The sequence below is a fragment of the Semicossyphus pulcher genome, unplaced genomic scaffold (genome assembly GCF_022749685.1).
Source record: "Semicossyphus pulcher isolate SPU_LCO1_2020_fin unplaced genomic scaffold, fSemPul1.0.p SCAF_11, whole genome shotgun sequence".
NCBI lineage: Eukaryota > Metazoa > Chordata > Actinopteri > Labriformes > Labridae > Semicossyphus > Semicossyphus pulcher.
Window position 1 is genome coordinate 2,164,452 of NW_027211615.1, and position 20,008 is coordinate 2,184,459.

At 45.0% G+C, this 20,008-nt stretch overlaps 2 protein-coding genes across 2 annotated transcripts; one reads left to right on the top strand and one right to left on the bottom strand.

Moving 5' to 3' along the window:
* The first annotated feature begins 1,242 nt into the window (after window positions 1-1,242).
* On the top strand, window positions 1,243-10,770 carry hsf2 (heat shock transcription factor 2). The gene is made up of 12 exons (XM_069684113.1): window positions 1,243-1,422; window positions 2,008-2,116; window positions 3,325-3,452; window positions 3,539-3,663; window positions 3,812-3,887; window positions 4,832-4,893; window positions 5,658-5,736; window positions 5,862-5,995; window positions 6,929-7,237; window positions 7,812-7,914; window positions 8,164-8,230; window positions 8,338-10,770. The coding sequence occupies exons 1-12, from the start codon at window positions 1,330-1,332 to the stop codon at window positions 8,649-8,651; spliced, it is 1,599 nt and encodes a 532-aa protein (XP_069540214.1). The 5' UTR covers window positions 1,243-1,329; the 3' UTR covers window positions 8,652-10,770.
* Window positions 10,771-12,462: 1,692 nt separating this feature from the next.
* serinc1 (serine incorporator 1) lies at window positions 12,463-18,166 on the bottom strand. The gene is made up of 10 exons (XM_069684158.1): window positions 18,044-18,166; window positions 17,090-17,251; window positions 15,349-15,542; window positions 14,676-14,755; window positions 14,324-14,461; window positions 14,050-14,219; window positions 13,821-13,911; window positions 13,542-13,683; window positions 13,216-13,440; window positions 12,463-13,103 (listed from the first exon to the last, which is right to left on the bottom strand). The coding sequence occupies exons 1-10, from the start codon at window positions 18,080-18,082 to the stop codon at window positions 12,965-12,967; spliced, it is 1,380 nt and encodes a 459-aa protein (XP_069540259.1). The 5' UTR covers window positions 18,083-18,166; the 3' UTR covers window positions 12,463-12,964.
* Window positions 18,167-20,008: the final 1,842 nt, after the last annotated feature.

Sequence of the window (20,008 nt, forward strand, 5' to 3'; positions counted from 1 at the left end):
CGTGCTCTGCCTGCTTTGACTTGTCTACATGTGTAGTTTCCTGAACAGTGGACAGGTCCTCTACACTCCTGGATCGCAGGTGTAAAGGGGGCGTGGCCTGCTTAGATTCCACCCTGAGTTGTCTCCTGAGAGAGAGACATATATGAAGGACATGTTTTGTTTCTACGTGTTTCTGTTGGTTCCCAAGAAAGTCCCAATAGAAGGTCAGATCCAAGCAACAGATGGAGTTGGTTTGAATCAGATGCTTCTCAGGCTGGACCCCGATTATCAGAGTGATGGAATCAGAGGAGCTGCAGCACAGTCGTGCTGCTACACAGTCTCCTGCACCTCTGCCTCTCAACATGACAGCATGACTATTGAGCCCAGAGTTCCTGATCCATTAGAAGCTCTGATCATCCCTCCAAACCTTTCTGCAGGGCAGGTATCAGCATGGACAGGTGGAAACGTGTTTTAGCAGACTCAGGACCAATCAGCTGTCTGACGACCATGTATCCCCTTGGGACAACAGGCAGTAAGTTGAGATACAACGTCTACGACGGACTGTTCACTGCGCTCATAATCCATCAAACAGGAACAACGGGGAAAGTCGAAGGGAATTATGGAACCAGACTTGAGTTGACAAACTTTCCGTCATATAAGAAACTATTTTGTTAATTAATGTGTTCTACATACATTTATAATATGTTTTATATTATTAAGGGTTAACTGCTTTTTAGAGTGTACTTGATTTGTTCTGTATGGAATCCCTAAGCCGACATGCATCCAAACATTATATGTACTCATGTACTCGTTTGATGTGATAGCGAGTTATTTCAAGTCGTTTTCTTGAGATCTTGACTATCATGAGATAACGAGAAAAATAAGTCGGTATCACGGGAAAACAGAGTAAATAAAATGTATGGATGTCAGCTAAGGGCTTCCGTTGTTCTGAGCAATACGTCCAATATCAGCTTCTTACTAGCATCAGTGATGTTGATGACTTAAAGCTGCTGAACACACTAAGGGCAGAGGAATAGTTTTTGTGTTTATATCAATAGATTGACTCATTGCCCTGTGTCCGTATCAGCTCAAAGAAATGTTTAAATGGTTTATTTAGTATGAAAGGACCGTCTCTCTTTTTGTTAGCACAGCACTTGTGAGAACACGTGAGGAGTGTTACGTAAAACCTTTTTGGACCAATCCGCTGCCGTCCATCAGAACCGGAAGTTGACATCTTCATTTCCTCAAAGCTGCAGAGCTTACCATCGTTTCATACACACAGAGCAGACAGAGAGCAAACACACAGGGCAAACAGTGCGTACCTTCAGTCATAGAGAGTGTTTTATCGAGATGAAGCACAGCTCCAACGTGCCGGCCTTCCTCACCAAGCTGTGGACGCTGGTGGAGGACGCGGACACCAACGAGTTCATCTGCTGGAGCCAGGTAATGCTACCACTGTTAGCATACTAGGTGTCAGAGCTAACGCAGAGCAGACGGGCAGCTAGCCGTGAGATTAGCTTTGAACGCAACGCAGCATGTGCAGCTCCTAGCAACGCTAACGACAATAAACAGAGAGAGGCGGACAGCAGCTTTGAACGTTAACTAACCGATTAGCATTAGCTGAAGCTAAATTTTACAGGCTAGCGAAACACTGTTAGCTAGCCTGTTGTTTACCTATGTCCTCTGCGTCAGCATCAGTTCACCTCCCTCATTTCACACGATCACTGCGTGGAGGTTAATGAAACACCAGACCCAAAGACCACGAGACCCCAGAGCAGCTGCTCCGTCTGCTCACTGTGTTCATTGTGCTGGCTGATGTGTGTTGTTCTTACCTCTCTGTGTGTGATTTTGTGTTGTTCTTACCTCTGTTTGTGACTGTGTGTTGTTGTTGTGTGTTGTTCTTACCTCTCTGTGTATGATTGTGTGTTGTTCTTACCTCTCTGTGTATGATTGTGTGTTGTTCTTACCTCTGTGTGTGACTGTGTGTTGTTGTTGTGTGTTGTTCTTACCTGTCTGTGTGTGTCTCAGGAGGGGAACAGCTTCCTGGTGTTGGATGAGCAGCACTTTTCGAAGGAGATCCTCCCAAAGTTCTTCAAGCACAACAACATGGCCAGCTTCATCAGACAGCTCAACATGTGTAAGACTCACTCTGTTAGCTTGTAGCTCTTATCAGTCACTGATACACAGCTGGAGAAGGCTGCTTTATTTACTGTCTGCAGCTTGTTAGCAACACAGTAAAACTACAGTGACAGCATCAGTTTGTTCACGTAACATTTAACATTTCAATATTATTTTATTTTTCGTTTTAATTTCTTTTCTGAGAGAGAGGACAGTGGATTGTGTTGCAAACAGGGGAAGAGAGAGGGGGTGGTGTGCAGCGAGAGTCGAGGGTGGGAGTTGAACGTGGGCTGGCTGCATGGAGGACTGTAACCATATTTATTTATTATTTAGTTTATTTACCAGGGGCAGTGCACATTCACGAACGTTACTGTAAATGTGCCAGAGTTAGCCAAGAGGCTGTTTTTCATCTGCAGTCCCTGGACACTCATTTAAAAACATAATATAAAACTTTATTTAAAATGTATTAAAAATTAATTTAACACATGCAACACAGAGCAGATACACGATGTGCAACAGAACAAAAGATAATGATGTTAATGAATATATGGACTCAATGATCCCACAATGTTACTAAAACATGCAGAGCACAGACATAAAAAACATGCATAATATTACATAGCGACAAACATAGCAGCACAGACAGCAGACTGAACAGTACAGTGCATTAGACTTTAGACTCTGTTCCTGGGACGAGCGATTTAACTGCTGAGCTAAACCGGCTACTCCATTTCAACATTATTGATGACAATAATGTTGAACTGGGGGCGCGGAGCTGCACACGTGACACACCTAAAAAGCAGGAAACACTAAGTAGACAAAAGCACACATCAATATTAAAGTTTAATTTCTTAAACTAATCGATTAAACATCATTTAAACAGCATCTTTCAAAGAAGTTAATTCAAAGTGCTTAACAAGCATTTAACCAAATGAAACGTAGATACAAGGGGACAGCATGGAATCATGACGTGGTTTCTGGAAACCACTTGAGAAGCTGTGAATGGATGGAAGAATGGGAGCGTGTGTTTTTGGAGAATCTAGTGAATCAAAGTTCTTGAACACACGGATGCAGAATTGATCCAGTGTGGACATACAACAGTTGGTTTAGTGATGTGCATCATTGTCTTTCCTCAGTCACAAATATCACAAGCTTAAAAATAATACATGAAAATAATATCATTTACTGCACGTTTATATTTAATGTGTGTGTGTTTGTGTGCGTCAGATGGTTTCCGTAAAGTGATGCACATCGACACAGGCATCGTGAAACAGGAGCGGGACGGTCCAGTGGAGTTTCAGCACCCGTACTTCAAACACGGTCAAGACGACCTGCTGGAGAACATCAAGAGGAAGGTGAGTCGTCCCTCTCACGTCACGTCTTAATGCTTCCAGTACCAACGTACTCTGACTGTAGATCAAACTGTGCTTATGTGTGTCAGGTGTCGAACTCTCGGCCCGAGGACACTAAGATCCGACAGGAGGATCTGTCAAAGATCATAGCCAGCGTTCAGAGTGTCCACAGCAAACAGGAGAACATCGACGCCAGGCTGATCACACTCAAGAGGTGAGAGAGCATGTGTGTACAAGTCATACTTTAACAGCTGTGGAGAATAGGGTTAACATACAGCCAGCATGTTATAGTGGCAGAATTAAACCTGTCAGGGTGATGCAGGGTCTCACCCCCCCTCATCGTATTGTGTTGTGTTGTTCAGGGAGAATGAAGCTCTGTGGAGGGAGATCTCAGACCTGAGACAGAAACACGCTCACCAGCAGCAGCTCATCAAGAAGGTGAGGACCACACTTGAACCCTCTCTGTGCTCACATCAAAACACTCCGTCTCAATCATCTGCAGGTTTATTCTGAGGGGAATCACTCTGCAGGTCAGAGAGAAACACAATAATAGATCATAAAAGTACACTTTGAATCTCTGCTGTGAGTGGAGCATCCCTCCCAGGAGACCCATCTTTGGATATATTAGTACTTTACTATTACTATAAGTTCTCTCACCACAGTTTGTTCTGAACAGTGTTTCAGTTCAGCAGCAGGTCGATAACAGAGCACAGCACTGAGAACAGCTCCGTCTGAGGCAGAGGGTTCCTGCAGGTGATCGATTAACACAGTGGTTCTCAAACGTTTTCTGTCAAGCCCCCCTTTGGAGAAAGAAAAATGTCCAGCAATCGATCGCTCGTTTTGATCACTACGTCATTAATAAAGTCCCTCGTGCACACGCGTGCTGTTTTGAATTGCGAGAGAAAATATTTAACCTTTGTGACTTAATCAAACAGACTGCTGATGAAGACAGTCAACACAGCAGACAGAGAGACAGACGGAAAGAGGGGGGCGGGGCCAGAAGCTGTGCAGAGAGCAGAGGTGCAGGTGTGTTGGGGGACTGAAGCAAAGCAAAGTGATCAGATTAAAGTAGATTGTGAATTAAAATTGGATACAGTGAAGAAAAGAGTAAAATTAGAGTGTGGAGGTCTACATGTGATGTGCTTCTCACAGAAATCATTGACATATGCAAGGGCAACGTGTTTGTGTACCGTGCCACCCAAAAATGAGTCCGTGTTGTCCGACGTCAAAACATAGTTCCGCCTGCTACAGGCGGAACTATGGGGGGGCGCCCCACAGATTGAGAATCACTGGATTAACAGGAGGCCTCGTGTCTGAAATCACCGTCATTTACGTCTGTGCTGAACATCTGTTTGAATATTCTGAACATCTTTGTTTTTCAGTTGATCCATTTCATCGTCACGTTGGTTCAGAACAACCACATCCTCAACCTAAAGCGCAAAAGGTGAGTCGCTCTGTGTTACACTCTTGAGGTGGGGTTAGAAGGAGAGTCTCTGTGTTACAAAGCAATGCTAGCTTAGTTTACTTAGGTCAAGCTGAACGGTCTGTTTAAACCAGATCATTACTGTTCTAATAAACCAAACCCCTGCTCACAGCCCTGACACATGCTAACAGCCCTGATACATGCTCACAGCCCTGACACATGCTAACAGCCCTGACACATGCTCACAGCCCTGACACATGCTAACAGCCCTGACACATGCTAACAGCCCTGATACATGCTCACAGCCCTGACACATGCTAACAGCCCTGACACATGCTCACAGCCCTGACACATGCTAACAGCCCTGACACATGCTCACAGCCCTGACACATGCTAACAGCCCTGACACATGCTCACAGCCCTGACACATGCTAACAGCCCTGACACATGCTCACAGCCCTGACACATGCTCACAGCCCTGACACATGCTCACAGCCCTGACACATGCTCACAGCCCTGATACATGCTCACAGCCCTGATACATGCTCACAGCCCTGACACATGCTAACAGCCCTGACACATGCTCACTGCCCTTACACCTGCTCACAGTCCTTACAAACACCAACATCTGGGATAAAGCACCCTGAAAGACACATTTTAGTTACCTGAAAAGACTCAGAGTTCTAGTTAGAATCATCATTATGTCTTTTTAGCCATCAGTAACACCCTCTCTCTCTTCTAACATCTCATCTCGTCTGTATAAACTTTGAACGTCTGTATTTCAGGCCGATTCTCATGAACAGCAGTGGAAAGAAGTCTAAATACATCCATCCAATCTATGAGGACAACGTGTGTGTCGAACAGGTGAGTGAACAGCAGGGTCACCTGCAGGTACCTCTCATTCCTCCATAGCCTGTGTTTGTGAGGATGATGTGTGTTATACGTGAATCTTTTCTGATGTCCACTCTCTGACTGTGCTTCCTGTCCAGTCATCTGTTAACAGTCTGAGCGGGGTCAAGGGCTCTGAGGTGTCAGATGATGTCATCATCTGTGACGTGACTGAGAGCGATGCTGAAGTGACGGCTGACATCACGGACGAGTCCCCCAGAGGATTCGACCCGGGGTGAGAACATTTACCTTTTAGCTCACATTCACACTGATCCTGCTGTCACACTGTGGACCTGGAGGAGAACACCTGTCACACTGAATGAACACGTGTGTGTGAGTGTGTGTGTGTTCTAGAGACCTGTACATTATATAAATACACCAACAGATAAATAGTTAGTGAGTAGGTTTAATGATACAAATACCATAACAATTGTGTAGAATAAAAGTCCCTGTGGACATGGTGGTGGTATCAGCATATTACAGTGTGAAGTTCACAATCAGCTCAGAGATCCTCCTGATGTTACACCAGAAATGTTCAAACCACACTCCATTCAAAAAACATTTTAAAGTAGTGTTCTTGTCATCTTGCAGACAGACTTCACAAAGCCTGACTTCAGCCTTTTTACAAACCAGCATCAGAATGTAGTTATTTCAGCATCCTTTCAGCCTGTTTATCGTCATTACATCTCAGGAACACCTGTTCATGTTGGATTTATAGCGCTGTAATAAGACAGATTTGTTTTAAACACAGCTTTACACATCCCTGTGTATGATGTCGCTTAACTACACAGGTGTTTTCAGTAAATGCCCCTTGATTTCTTGACATTTTCTCCTCCCTCAGTCAAAGTACAGTGTGTCAGTTCAGTTTAACTCTAGTGTGCTTTGGATTATAAAGGCCTCCTAAAAGGGATTTTATGTTTTAATACTTATGTTTGAAAGACGTGCATTGTTGAGTGAAGCTCAGTATATTCACTCTGTTCTGAGTTTATTCAGAACATCCAAATGAAGTCATTAATCAGAGCAGATATATCAGTTTTAAGTACTGGTTGAGTGGGTGAAGGAGGTGAAGGAGCAGAGAGAAGGGCTCTCCTCCACAACAAAGTGTTGATTATGTCCACACTACAAGAGCTGCCTGTATATCAACATGCTGTGTGCCGTCTCTCCTCAGTGATATGGAGATCGTGGAGCTGTACAGTGGTGTAGAGCTGCCAGCAGAGACGGAGGTGAGCACCAGCTGCACAGAGGACGTCAGACAGACGGAGGACGAGGTTTCAGCAGACAGCAGACAGAGGAGCAGCACGTCAGACAGCAACACGCCAACAACCAGTTCACAAACCAGCAGCGCACCCACCAGAACCAGCAGCGCCCTGCAGCTGAACAAGCCTTCAGGGCTGAGTCTGGAGGACCCTGTGAAGATGATGGACTCCATCCTAAACGAGAACGGAGCCATTTCACAGAACATCAACCTGCTGGGCAAGTAAGGGACAGAAGTATACGCTAACCTCTGCCTTTGTGTGTTAGTGGTCAGGTACACAACGCTACATGCTTTACAGCTCAGTGGCTCAGTGGCTCATCCATCTCACAGAGAGTTACAGAACGTTAACAGTGAGCCCTGAAAATATACGTTTTACAAGCACATGTTGCTGCATGTTAGCGACAGCGCTCACGCCAAAAGTGGTAGTGATTCAGTTAGCTTAAGCCTGACTGGTAGCTGCTAACTAGCTAACATAGCTGGGAGGCTTCTGGCTTCCTTAGGCTGATTCAGTTAGCTTTAGCCTCACTTATTAGTTTATCCGGACACTTTGTACTGTAACTTAACAACACACAGAAACATGCGCTTCACAGTGTACGAGGAACATCCTCCTACTCTAACTTACTCTGTGTGTGTGTGTGTGTGTGTGTGTGTGTGTGTGTGTGTGTGTGTGTGTGTGTGTGTGTGTGTGTGTGTGTGTGTGTGTGTGTGTGTGTGTGTGTGTGTGTGTGTGTGTGTGTGTGTGTGTGTGTGTGTGTGTGTGTGTGTGTGTGTGTGTGTGTGTGTGTGTGTGTGTCAGGGTGGAGCTGATGGATTATCTGGACAGTATCGACTGCAGTCTGGAGGATTTCCAGGCCATGCTGTATGGAAAACAGTTTGGCATTGACAATGATGCACTCGAGGTGAAATGAAATCACACGCACAATATTATGCATATTTCCTTTCTGTCCTCCTCCTTTTCTTCCTCTTCGTCTTTTTGTCAGCTGTGAGTGTTTAGTTTGTTAGATAGAGACTCTTTACAGCCCATATGGACAGAAGTACTGATGACTGTCATGATAACTATTTTATTGGACATCTAGCAATGACAAAGTACCTCTTTAATCCTTGTGTGTATTTACACATCTCTGCTGTTCTTCTTTGTGTGTTTTCAGGAGAGTCTGTCCCCCAGAGAGAGCAGCATGCAGCTGAACAGAGATAGGACAGAAGAAGACAACACAGGTGAGACACACAGTCAGAGACGGTGATCACTTGTGGGGAGGTGATGATGACTGTGACCCTTGGATCAGACACAGGCTGATAGTTCTCCTTCTGGTTCATGTCTTCAGATAAACAGCTGATCCAGTACACCTCCTGCCCCCTACTGGCCTTCCTGGATGGCTGCACCACTCCTGCAGACCTGGACCTGGGCTCCAGCAGCTCTTCCACCTCCCACCTGCAGCTCTCCTCCTCTCCTCTGGAGGCCGACCTCCCCTCAGACCTGCTGGAGTCCAGCCTGGAGATGAAGCAGCCGTCACGCAGCTCTCTGATCCGCCTGGAGCCGCTGACGGAGGCCGAGGCCAGCGCAGAGACGCTCTTCTACATGTGTGAGCTGAGTCCTGCTGCAGCCGAGGTCGACTCCTCCCTGCTGGGTGGAGTGTGAGCAGGAAGTGGACTGATGTGAGAGTGACGGCCCTCACGCTGCTGCTGCTCCAGCACAGAGAACATCCTTCTCCTGAACACAGCACAGACTGTGTGATGATGTTCCTGAGCTGTGAGAGACCCCAGGTGTAACAGAGCGGGGGGGCAGCACGCACATTTTCACTTTCAGACCTTAGCTTTGAAGAAACCATTTGAGTTCATCAGATATGATGATGGCGGGTTATTAATGACCCCTGTGACCCTGGCTATTGTTCCTCTTCCTCTCAGCACACTCAATACACATCACACTGACATTACATAGTGAGCCATCCAGGTGTTTTCAACACTGACAGAATCTCTAGAGACCAGTTTATTTATGCCTTTATGTACCCTCGAGCTTGACGCCTCCTGTCATGATTAGTGGACGCTCTCCCCTTGTCTTCTGCCCCTTACTCACCTGTCTGCTGTTCAGAGACTGCAGAGAGACACACTGACCTCGTCCATCTGTAACGCAGTGTGCTGCACTTCTCCTGCGTAACGTGGCTCTGATGATGACATTTTGTGCGTGCAGCTGTAGAGTCATGAATAAATAGATGAGCAGCTCACCTGCTGCTGTGAAGACAGAATCACTGCAAACGTTCACATATTTCAGGGTGAACTGTAAGACTTCCTGCTGGAGAAGACGTGAACAGAGCACACACACAAACACACACGTAAACACACACGTAAACATCCACAGACCTCTTTAATGTCCCCTTGTCATCATCACATTCAACTGTTCGTATGTTGCTTACAACATTGAAACAGTATCTTCCTGTTTACACCACCCAGAGCATGATGGGAAGTGTAGTACCAAAACAAAAAAGAAAAAAAACAATAATTAATTTGAATACAGCTGTAGAGACTCTGGGATCAAACTGGGGTTGACTCGCACTGTGACAGCAGTGACACATCTGAGGGCTCAGAGGGTAAACACGCATCTGTTTATGACTGAATGTTTTCTTCAAAGCAGTCTGAAATGTTGAACCATCATGATGAGAATCAGAAACATGGACCAGTGCGACTTCTCCTCCATCCTCACTGAGCGTGTGCAGCGTCAGTGAGGAGGCGTCACTCTTCGTATTAACAAACTCAAACGTTCGTATTTACTCCTCCACATTTATTTATTCTCTTTCTGTTCTTCTTTGCTGCGTTTATGTTCCACAGACCGTTCAGCAAACATCCTGCAGATAGCTCCTCCTCCTCTCTCCAATTAAAGTGAACTCTGTTAGATTATTGTGAAAGAAAAGCAGAACTGTGACAGCTGGGACAACAGGTGATCACATTATTAACCTGCTGAAAAACATCACATTACCTGAGCTGGGGTGCGTTTCAGAAAGCGGGTTTAGTGAAAACCCAGAGTTTGGTAACCCTGAAATGAGGGAAACCTCGGGTTTGCCGTTTCAGAAAGAGAGGTAACTTTAACTCTGAGTTGGTTACTATGGTAACTGAGTCTATGAACCTAACCTGGTCGCGAGCAGGTTTTCTATTTTAACAAATGTGCATAAATCAGGCAAAATGCTGACGGATAAAATAAAATCTGTCTCATCAGGACAGCTCAGAATAAATCTGGGTTAGTTTGATATTCAGCTCAACTTTGAATCAACTTCATCAACACACGAACAGAAACACCTGCTGTCCCAGCTGTCAGAGAGAAAACACAGCAGCACAATAAACCCTGATGATGATCTTACAGGTGTGTCTCTGTTCAACATGTTCACACTGTGGAAAGAACACAGGATCGGTGCGCAGCTGTGAGCTGACCTCAGAGCTGTGTCCAGGTGTGAACTCCTTGTATCTCCGCTCTGATGTAGACGTGCCTGCGTCCTCCCTTCCTCTGTGTTCTGGTACTCTCTTTAATGCTGTTAATAACCTCTGTGTTCAGACTGATGTGAGATCTGCTCAGTCTCTGCTGTCTGTCACTGTTACAATAACACACATACTTCAGTCTCTGCTGTCTGTCACTGTTACAATAACACACATACTACAGTCTCTGCTGTCTGTCACTGTTACAATAAAACACATACTACAGTCTCTGCTGTCTGTCACTGTTACAATAACACACATACTACAGTCTCTGCTGTCTGTCACTGTTACAATAAAACACACTGCAGAGTCCTCAGACTCAAACTGTTTCTTTTCTGTCCCACGTGTCCACAGCCTTATGTCATTTGACTTCATCTGTAATGTTTTAGAAGACCCCTCCATGAATCGCCACCTTAACTTGAAGGAGGGGTTTGTGTGAACCTGGGAGCTGTGTTGTTCGGCTTACTAGCCCCTGGTAGGGTCTGCCAATGCGTGTACCAGGGGAGGGACCAGACTAAGGGCAGTTCAAAAACCCCTGTGAAAAGGCGAACACGTGGTACAGCTACCTCGACCAGATAAGGGAGGCCGGGCTACCCGCTGGAGCCAGACCTGGGGGGATGCTCGACAGCAAGCATCTGATGGCTTGGCTCATCCATGGGGCCTGGCCAGGCTCATCCTGAAGAAGTAACGCGGAGCCTACCACCCAGAGGGATAGGCATGCCGCATGGGGGTCTGGTGCGTTGTAAACCGGGCAGCAGGCAAAGGCGAGGGCCATGGTGTGCTGATCCCTGGCAGCATAGACTGGTTCTTGGTACGTGGAACGTCGCCTCTCCAACGGGGAAGGAACCGGAGCTGGTGCGGGAGGTTGAGTGCTACCAACTAGATATAGTTGGGCTCGCGTCCACACTTAGCTCCGGTTCTGGAACCAAACTCCTGGAGAGAGGATGGGCTCTTCTCTCTCCTCTGCCCAGGATTTCTCTGTTGAACGAGTTGCGGAGAGGATATAAAAGTCTTTGAGTGCTTTGCTGAGAACTAACCACGATCAGGTGCCTTCAGGTGAACTCGCACATCATAGATTTCTGCTGTTGGGATTCCTTCGGTTTGTTAAATCAAAAAGTAAAAATCTAAAAAAAATATGTTAGAAGTCCAGTTTGTAACTCTGTAAAATGTGGGAAACACATACATGTTGTATATAAATAATCTAATCTTCGTCTAAAGATGATTTTATTTTGTTAAACACGCTGAAACTAAACTAATTTAATGCTTGTATTGAATTTCAACCAACTTTATAAATCCCATAGGGGCCACACACACAAATACAGAAATTATACAAAAGAGATAAACTATGTAATAAGATCTAAATTGAATGCTAATACACACATTTATTAAAAGGATCAGACTGTCAGAAGTATTTAACCTAAAGAGCATTCAGTTGTCTGAATCTCTTAACAGCGGTTCGTTTTAAAGCAGGTAAAATATAACAACACCCTGATGGCAGCAGGGAAAACTCATTCACAAGAATGCGTCCAGAAGAAGTTAAAATGCTTGTTTCTTTCTGCAGGATTTGATTTGCTGGGAACAAGAAGAATTCAGTTTGTTTCTCTGCGAACATGAAAGTCCTCACTGAAGAAGTCACCACCAGAACTTCACGTTTCTCCTCCGTCTGACCTGAAACACCTGGTGTCACTTCAATTTCTTATGACCCTACTTAAAACATTTAAAGTACAGATAACTTTAATATTTTTCTTTTCCTAATATAACACAGCGACTGTTCAGTGTGAGACAGGAGACATCAGACAAACACGTGATAGAAGAGTACAGACACTGAAAATGTCTTTCAGTTGTATCATTTGTTTCAGAGTCTATCTTTAAAGTCAAACTTTAGATTCATTATCTCTCTCTGCACCTGTCAGCTTCACAAAGACAACACATTAAATATTTGTTTTGATTTTGAAGGATGGAACAGTTACAAACACACCAGTCTTCTTTTATCAATTTTATTAAACCAGTTACACTTTTTACTTTTACATGTTCACAGAAAACTCATGTGAGGATAAAAGCACAGGTAAAACAACTGATGTCAGTGAGAAGCTACATGCTAAGGCTAACTCTATCAAATAAGTTATCTAAAGGTTTTAAACAATCACTTTTTACATTTAAAGTCAAAAGCAACAAAAACAGGAAGCTGTGTGTGTGTGTGCTGCAGACACACACACACACACACACACACACACACACTGGTACACAGCACTGCTAAAGTTCTCCCTTATTTTACATGTAACAGCATTTCCATGTGTAATACTGATGCTGCCCACAGGGGGCGCCGCCCTCTCACAAAGCTCCACAGACAGCTACTGTTAGAGTCACATCGAGTTAAAGAAAGCATGCAGCTCTGGTCTACAGGAGGAATCAACACACGGGGGTATTTACAGTGAGGAGAGGTATAGGTGAGGGGGCGGGGTCAGAGCGTGATGACGAGCTGTGACGTCTTCAGTCGAAGTCTCTGTTGACCAGCACCAGCGGGGCCACCAGCGTCCACACGTATAGGGCGATGCAGATCCAGCTGGACGAGATCTTCACCCACACGGACGGCCACTTACTCGTCATCGACTCGTAGTGCGCGTCCGGACTGAGAGAGAGAGAGAGAGAGAGAGAGAGAGAGAGAGAGGGACGTGTCAGCAGGTAGAGTACAGTGAAACAAACCGTGATGTGACCAGAGCAGCGTCCAGCAGGTGTCGTACCTGTACCAGTTGGTGAGCGTCATCATGATGTAGAGCGAGGCCAGGAACAGCATGAAGTGGAAGAAGGAGTAGGAGTACGTCACTCCGTCCTTCTCATTGTCCACGGCTCGGCTCACACCGCCCTCCTCCTCAAAGCCGTCCGCCTGGGGACCGTCCTCAATCAGAGCCGACTCGTCGCTCGTCAGAGTCAGCTTGTTCACCTGGGCGTTCGACGAGTTACGGATGCTGACGGAGAGAACACGGAGAGATCATGGTTAAAGTGGTTCTATCAGACACTAGTCCTCCAGCCTGGTGAACCCTGCACACAGCTGAACAGTCCTCCTCACCTGGAGTACAGCACACACATGAGGAACAGGATCAATCCCACAATCCCCTGGGCATCCCACCACTGGACCACATGGTCCTGACCTGCAGGGCTGGTGCTGTTCAGCCCGATGATTCCGAGGAGGCTCGGGTTACACTTCCTGTCTGTGAGAGAGAGAGAGAGAGACGAGGTGTTAACGTCACATTAAAATGAGTTGCGCATCAGAGGAACCTGAGCTCTCTGGCACTCGGTTTCTCCTACACGTGCACACATGCTCAACACACAATGACTGTACTCTTACCAGGCTCGTTGGTCATGGCGGACCAGGTGAGGTACATGGTGTACAGGGTGACCAGAGAGGACTGGAGCAGGCCAGAGCGAGGCTGAGACTCCTTCACACAGAGGACATACATGTCAGAACAGATCTAACAGAGGACCTCATGCACCGCTAACACTCATTCTACGTTATATCATGGTCGAGCACAGTCCATAAATATAAACCAAAGTATGTGGGTGTCAGAGCAGTGCACCTGGATCTGAGGCAGGATGGACATGACGGAGGCTGCGACGCAGAGCAGCATGTTGATGCTGATGAACACTTTGTTCTCGGTGCAGCCGTCAGAGTGGGTGTAGTAAACGTAGAACAGCACCAGCGACACCAGAGACAACACGTAGTTCAGAGCGGTGACCGAGAGCAGAGCTGAGGACAGAGCACACCTTCAGTTGTTGTTCACAGGTGTGTTATAGATAACTGTGACATCACTCAAACAGTTCAGGTGTTGTTTCCTGTGTCCTCCACCGTACCTGCATACCAGCAGCGAGAGTTTCCCTCCTCCATCTTCTCCACCCAGGACTCGTTCCAGGAGTGGGCGAAGTCGATAAGGAGAACCAGCTGGATGAGGATGAAGCAGAACGCTCCGGCCATGCCCACGTAGAACCAGACTGAAGAACAGAGAGGACGAGGAGGAGGTTAATACAACATCACAACCTTTGATGGTCACCGTACCACGTCCATCTGAGGCTTTAACCACAGAGTGAAGACATTCATCTGATCCTCCACTCTGGACAGCTGCCGCATGTAGATGAGTATGTTAACCCCGTCAGTGTCACGGTCATGATGTCACTGAGGGTCACAGGTACAGTGAAGAGGAGTTACCTGTAGTGAAGGGTCCCTCTGAGATGAAGAACGATCCGATGGTGATGGCAGTAGCTGCAGCAAACTTAAAGAACCAGAACCTGCAGGAGAGAAACACACCTGAGATCAGCCTGAGAATACACCTGCAGGGTCCCCTCAGCTCAGGTACCAGACATCATCCTGAACCACCGAGATACAGGACTCATCCCTTAGTCCTTTAACGGCTCTCAGCGCTCTACTGCTGATAGACAGGTGTACATACACCTGTACAGGCAGGTGAACAGGCAGGTGTACATACACCTGTACAGGCAGGTGAACAGACAGGTGTACGGACAGATTTCCGTACAGGTTTACATACAGTTGTAAAGGCGGGTGTACAGACAGGTGTACAGACAGGTGTACAGACAGGTGTACAGACAGGTGTACAGACAGGTGTTTGTACTGGTTTATGTACAGGTGTACCAAGTAAATTTCCCCTTTGGGGCATCAATAAAGCGTATATTATCTTATCTTATCTTGACAGGTGCATGTACAGGTAGACAGACAGATTCATGGACAGGTGCATGTACAGGTAGACAGACAGATTCATGGACAGGTGTATGTACAGGTAGATAGACAGATTCATGGACAGGTGCATTTATAGGTAGATAGACAGATTCATGGACAGGTGCATGGACAGAGGGTGCTGACTTACCCGTTGTGCAGAGCGGCTCGGGGGTCCTGGCTGCTCTTCACTTTGATCATGAGCAGAGAGAACAGGAGGAAGAACATGGCCATGCCGAAGCACACGCGGTACACGGCTTTGTATCCAACCAGCACGTCACAGTTCACGTGACCCTCCACACCTGGAATCGAGCTACCAATCCCCCCGTCACAGAAACCTGGAATCTGCAGCAGCACAGAGGAGACGCTGAAGTGAATCAGACTGTTAATCTGTCTACATCTAACACTGATCACTTCAAGCCTTTTAAAGACTGTTCACACAGCACCTGTGATCCTGTTTCACCATGACGACATGTACACATCTCTATTTGATATGTTTTAAACAGCCGCTCACAGAGCAGACAGCCTGCATCTCTGATCTCAGGACACAAATGCGTTTCCTTTTCTGGAACTTAACAGGTCGTATTTTAATCATCTGTGTAAATGAGTTTAGGGCTGCAACTAAAAACCATTAACTAACTCACTAACGATTATTTCTACGATTAATCGATTATTCATCCGATAAAAAGAAAAAAAGCTCATTTTTAATATTAGCATTATATTAAAGACAAAAAAATATTATAACTTGTTTTCTTGTACAATGCAATGTTAATATATCAATTATGTAACTCAGTTAATATCTTGTTGATTTACTTAATAATGTCACATGAAAAAGGAAAGTACAGGAAATGTAACTGACCAAAATATATTCAATCAGACACTGCTCAAGTTTCTGTTGTGAATAAATAAAAGATTCACTTCAGTCCGTCTCTGACTAGTGGCATGAAATATTAAAAAACTCCATAACGTTATGTTACACTCCAGTGTCTGACCGACCGAATTTCAGCTAATCAGCGATAGATTAGTGTCCGTTCTGACGGACAGACGCACGATTACAAGTTCATTTAAACACAACGTGACGGACAGGGCATTAGCTTTATTAAGAGTTAGCGTTAAATTAGCCTAACCAGTGGCGTTAGCTTATTAACAGCTTCACTACCACGGTCCATCACAAAATGAAGAGGAGAGAAAATAGACGTAAATGAACTTGAAACCGTAATCGTGCGGTTGTTCGTGTAAACAGACACTAACCTACCAAGAGGTGGACACATCATCAGCACTCTACAACAAACAGATACTCCTCGTTGTAAAATAATTCATGTTTATCCCAGAGGAGACCAGAGATGTTGTAACTTCCTGTAATTCATCAAGTGAGCTACACAAGCCATGGCATTGGCTGGCTGCCCCCAGTGACGTTTTCACAGCACATGCTGTTCGTCATAACAAAGATCCAACTAATCGATGATGAAATCTGATGCCAACTATTTTAATCCTTGATTTTAATCCATTAGATGTTGCAGCCCTAAATGAGTTCTAAAAAGCATGTGGAGAGACCTTCTAATGTCAGGTGTCTTAGAGCTGTCCACCTGTGATCAGATTACCAAGGTCACATGTTAACACCAGGTGTAAACAGGGCCTGAGACACGGCCATGAGCCAAACATGAGAGTCCAGAATAGTCTTCACATCGAGGTGCTCTGAGGTCGACTGACAGTCAGTGAAAACAGGAGCTGTGGTTTTTAAAAGCAGCTGATTCATCGCTGCATGACTCACCTGACTATGTTAATAAACAGATCTGCTCCATAATAACAAGACACACAACAAACATGACAAACAGCACATTAAAACAGCTGTCATCCTTCACACACACATCCATGTGTTTGATGTGAGTCACCTTCTTGAGCTGCCCCTCCATGCCGGGCATCAGCATGATGCAGGCGATGCCCACCCCCAGCAGCAGGAAGAAGGCGTAGATCAGGCGGGTCACTGTGGAGTTGTTCCCACTGGGGCAACATCTGCACAGCAGGCAGGGGGCGCTGCCGCACAGGCAGGGGATCTGTACACACACACACACACCAGCACACCAGGGTCAGTGTTTATAAATTAGTCATTACTCTTATTACTCGGACAGAATACACCAGCACACACACATTGACTTACATTAGTCAGCTAGTTCAGCTGCCCGTGTTTCATCATCATCTGTTGCTATATTACAGTGTTCTGTGTATAACCTAAATGTAATTGTGTGTGTGTGTGTGTGTGTGTGTGTGTGTGTGTGTGTGTGTGTATGTTTGTGTGTGTGTGTGTGTGTGTGTGTGCGTGTGTGTGTGTGTGTGTGTGTGTGTGTGTGTGTGCGTGTGTGTGTGTGTGAGTGTGATATCACATTCTGTTTACACTCTGCAGTGTTGCGACAGCCCGACCTGCCGTGTTGACATCGTGTTTACATGTTCACACACATGAAACCGACAAACATTAACACTTTACTTCACTAATCTTTTACCTTTGAGGCATTACGTCATCTTGTAGCAACAACAGGCAGCTCGCGGGGCGTTTAAGCCAATCAGAGAATATGTTTACAGGTATTAACAATGGACGACATGTAGCGCTAATGTTAGCTCCTGTTACTGAACATTTTCTTAGCATTATAGAAACAGATAGAAGCTAACTAGCTAATGTTAGCTTTTGTGTTGTTTGTGTCTGCGCCACAGTGCGGCGGCCTGTATGCCTGTCTGTCTGTCAGCCGCTGTGTGTTATTGCGCAGTCATGACCGAAGCCATTAAATCAGAGCGATAATAACAGAAACAGCACTGTGTCTCGGTAAATATCCGTGTTTGTTCCCGTTACTCACCCAGCTCGCCATGGAGCACAGGCCCAGCACGGCTCCCATGATGCTGTTTGTTCTCTGTGTGTACCGTTTGATCGGAGGGCTGATGTTTTCTATACAAGATGGATGATGAAGACAAGCTGCGCTCCTCCCTTCTTCCTCTAATGCACGAGCTGGTATATCAGAGGCCGGCCAGCACTCTGGTGCCCCCACGGGACGACGGCAGTACTCCACTCTCCGGTCACACACAACATACTCGCAGAGGATACAGACGCAGGAAGAAAATAAGAAGAAAAATATTGGATTTCTTTAAAAAATAAATGTAAAAATATTTTTTAATCGACAATATTTTATTTCTACGGAAGAGGATTAGGGACACTGAAAAAAACATTTGAGATTCTGAGATTAAAGTCAGAATTCTGAAAAAAGAAAAAAATGTTTCAGTGGCCCTAAGCCTCTTCCGTTTGTGTCTTGTGTCATAATAATATAATTAGAACAAGAAAAAGAAGTGAAGCAAAGACTTCACACATAAATTAATCAAAACAAAATGAAACGAGATATATGAGTGCATTTCTTTAGAGTGATGGGAAGAATAATAACTGTTCATAAACCAAACAAAGAAGGCTTAATATAAAAAATATCCAACGTCTGAATATAATTCACATTTAGTGAAATCATTTTCTAAAATCTGACCAAAAGGTTGGGACACATGATGAGAATAAAAACATGTTTTCTGAGGTTCAAGCCTGTCACATTACAAAAGAGGTCCACTTCAAATTTAAACCTTTTATAAGCTTAAGAATAATTAACGATGAGTTTCTTTGACCTTTGGAGAAAGATTTAATACATTTAGAATGTGCATCATAACAGACAGTGTCCTCACATCATCAGGCTTTTTACATATACAACCCTTTATTATAATCCTGAAACTCTTTGGATGTCAGAAATGTACTATGTTTTTGTTTCCTCATAAACATTCATCCTTTCTGCCTGTAGTTGAAAATATTACAAAATTATTCCCACATTTATCCATACAGAATCTTATAATGTGATTTCAGACACCCCTAAAACCTCACATCATCATTTCTGCGCTTATGTGTCACACAAGCCTGTGGACAATGTGGGTTAATGTGGGTATCTTGCTAAGCTAACTAGTTAGTTTAATACACTTTACTTTCTTACAGTATCTAAAGAAGATTGTGCCCTGTGTTAACGTAAGAATGCTAACATTAGCTAATTCTAAGTCTGCCTTTAAAGCACAGCATGTTATATCTGCTGTCAGGTCTCTCTTAAAGAGCAACTTGCAGGGTACATTTTTTATCACATTAATACTGTGTGAAAATGGCTGTGGAAAAGGTTCATCTTTGATTTGATTTTATTTACAGACATACGGGCACAAATTAGAGGAAAAAGTGTCTGTTTTCAGTAAAGCTCTTGTCTGGGTGCGTTTTGTGCAGGTGAAGAGACGGGACTTTGTTTCGGCATCAGTGACGCAAAACGCTGTCGTCTGTAGGACTCAATGTCGACAGGAGGATTATGTTGCAAACAATATCATGGAGTTCAGAACCGTGGGACTGATGGCTGGTGCGGTCCATTCAATACACACAGCATCAGGTTCACCAGAATATGACTGTGGCAGAGATGATGCTTTCACACAGCAGCTGCTGGTTTCTGCTGAAAGGTTTTTCAGCACTAAGAGATGAAGGAAATCTGTAATGAAGCAACTCTATCTCCCAGTCACTCCTGCTGTTCTCTCACGGTAATGATTTATTTCAGTTTGGGATCAGAGAGCAGAAAACTCGGCATCACACAAGGGACCTGACTTTTTCCCGCCCTTTTTATTCAGCATATTTACACGGCGGCCATTTTCCTCTGATTTCAGACTGAGACTTTGGATCTGAAATGCTGCTGAGTTTAAAACAACAGATTCAATATATCTAATGGTAGCTAATGTTTGATTTTCTACCATTAGACAACAGCTAACGTTAG

What these genes read in the sequence shown, in the direction of transcription:
- hsf2 (XM_069684113.1), top strand. Translation starts at nt 1,330, where the DNA reads ATGAAGCACAGCTCCAACGTGCCGGCCTTCCTCACCAAGCTGTGGACG. An exon ending in CCCAGAGGATTCGACCCGGG is followed by an intron (nt 5,996 to 6,928) that starts GTGAGAACATTT and finishes GTCTCTCCTCAG; the next exon opens with TGATATGGAGATCGTGGAGC. An exon ending in AACATCAACCTGCTGGGCAA is followed by an intron (nt 7,238 to 7,811) that starts GTAAGGGACAGA and finishes TGTGTGTGTCAG; the next exon opens with GGTGGAGCTGATGGATTATC.
- serinc1 (XM_069684158.1), bottom strand. Translation starts at nt 18,082, where the DNA reads ATGGGAGCCGTGCTGGGCCTGTGCTCCATGGCGAGCTGG. An exon ending in TGTGCTCCATGGCGAGCTGG is followed by an intron (nt 17,252 to 18,043) that starts GTGAGTAACGGG and finishes GTGTGTGTACAG; the next exon opens with ATCCCCTGCCTGTGCGGCAG. An exon ending in AGAGGGACCCTTCACTACAG is followed by an intron (nt 14,462 to 14,675) that starts GTAACTCCTCTT and finishes TCTGTTCTTCAG; the next exon opens with TCTGGTTCTACGTGGGCATG.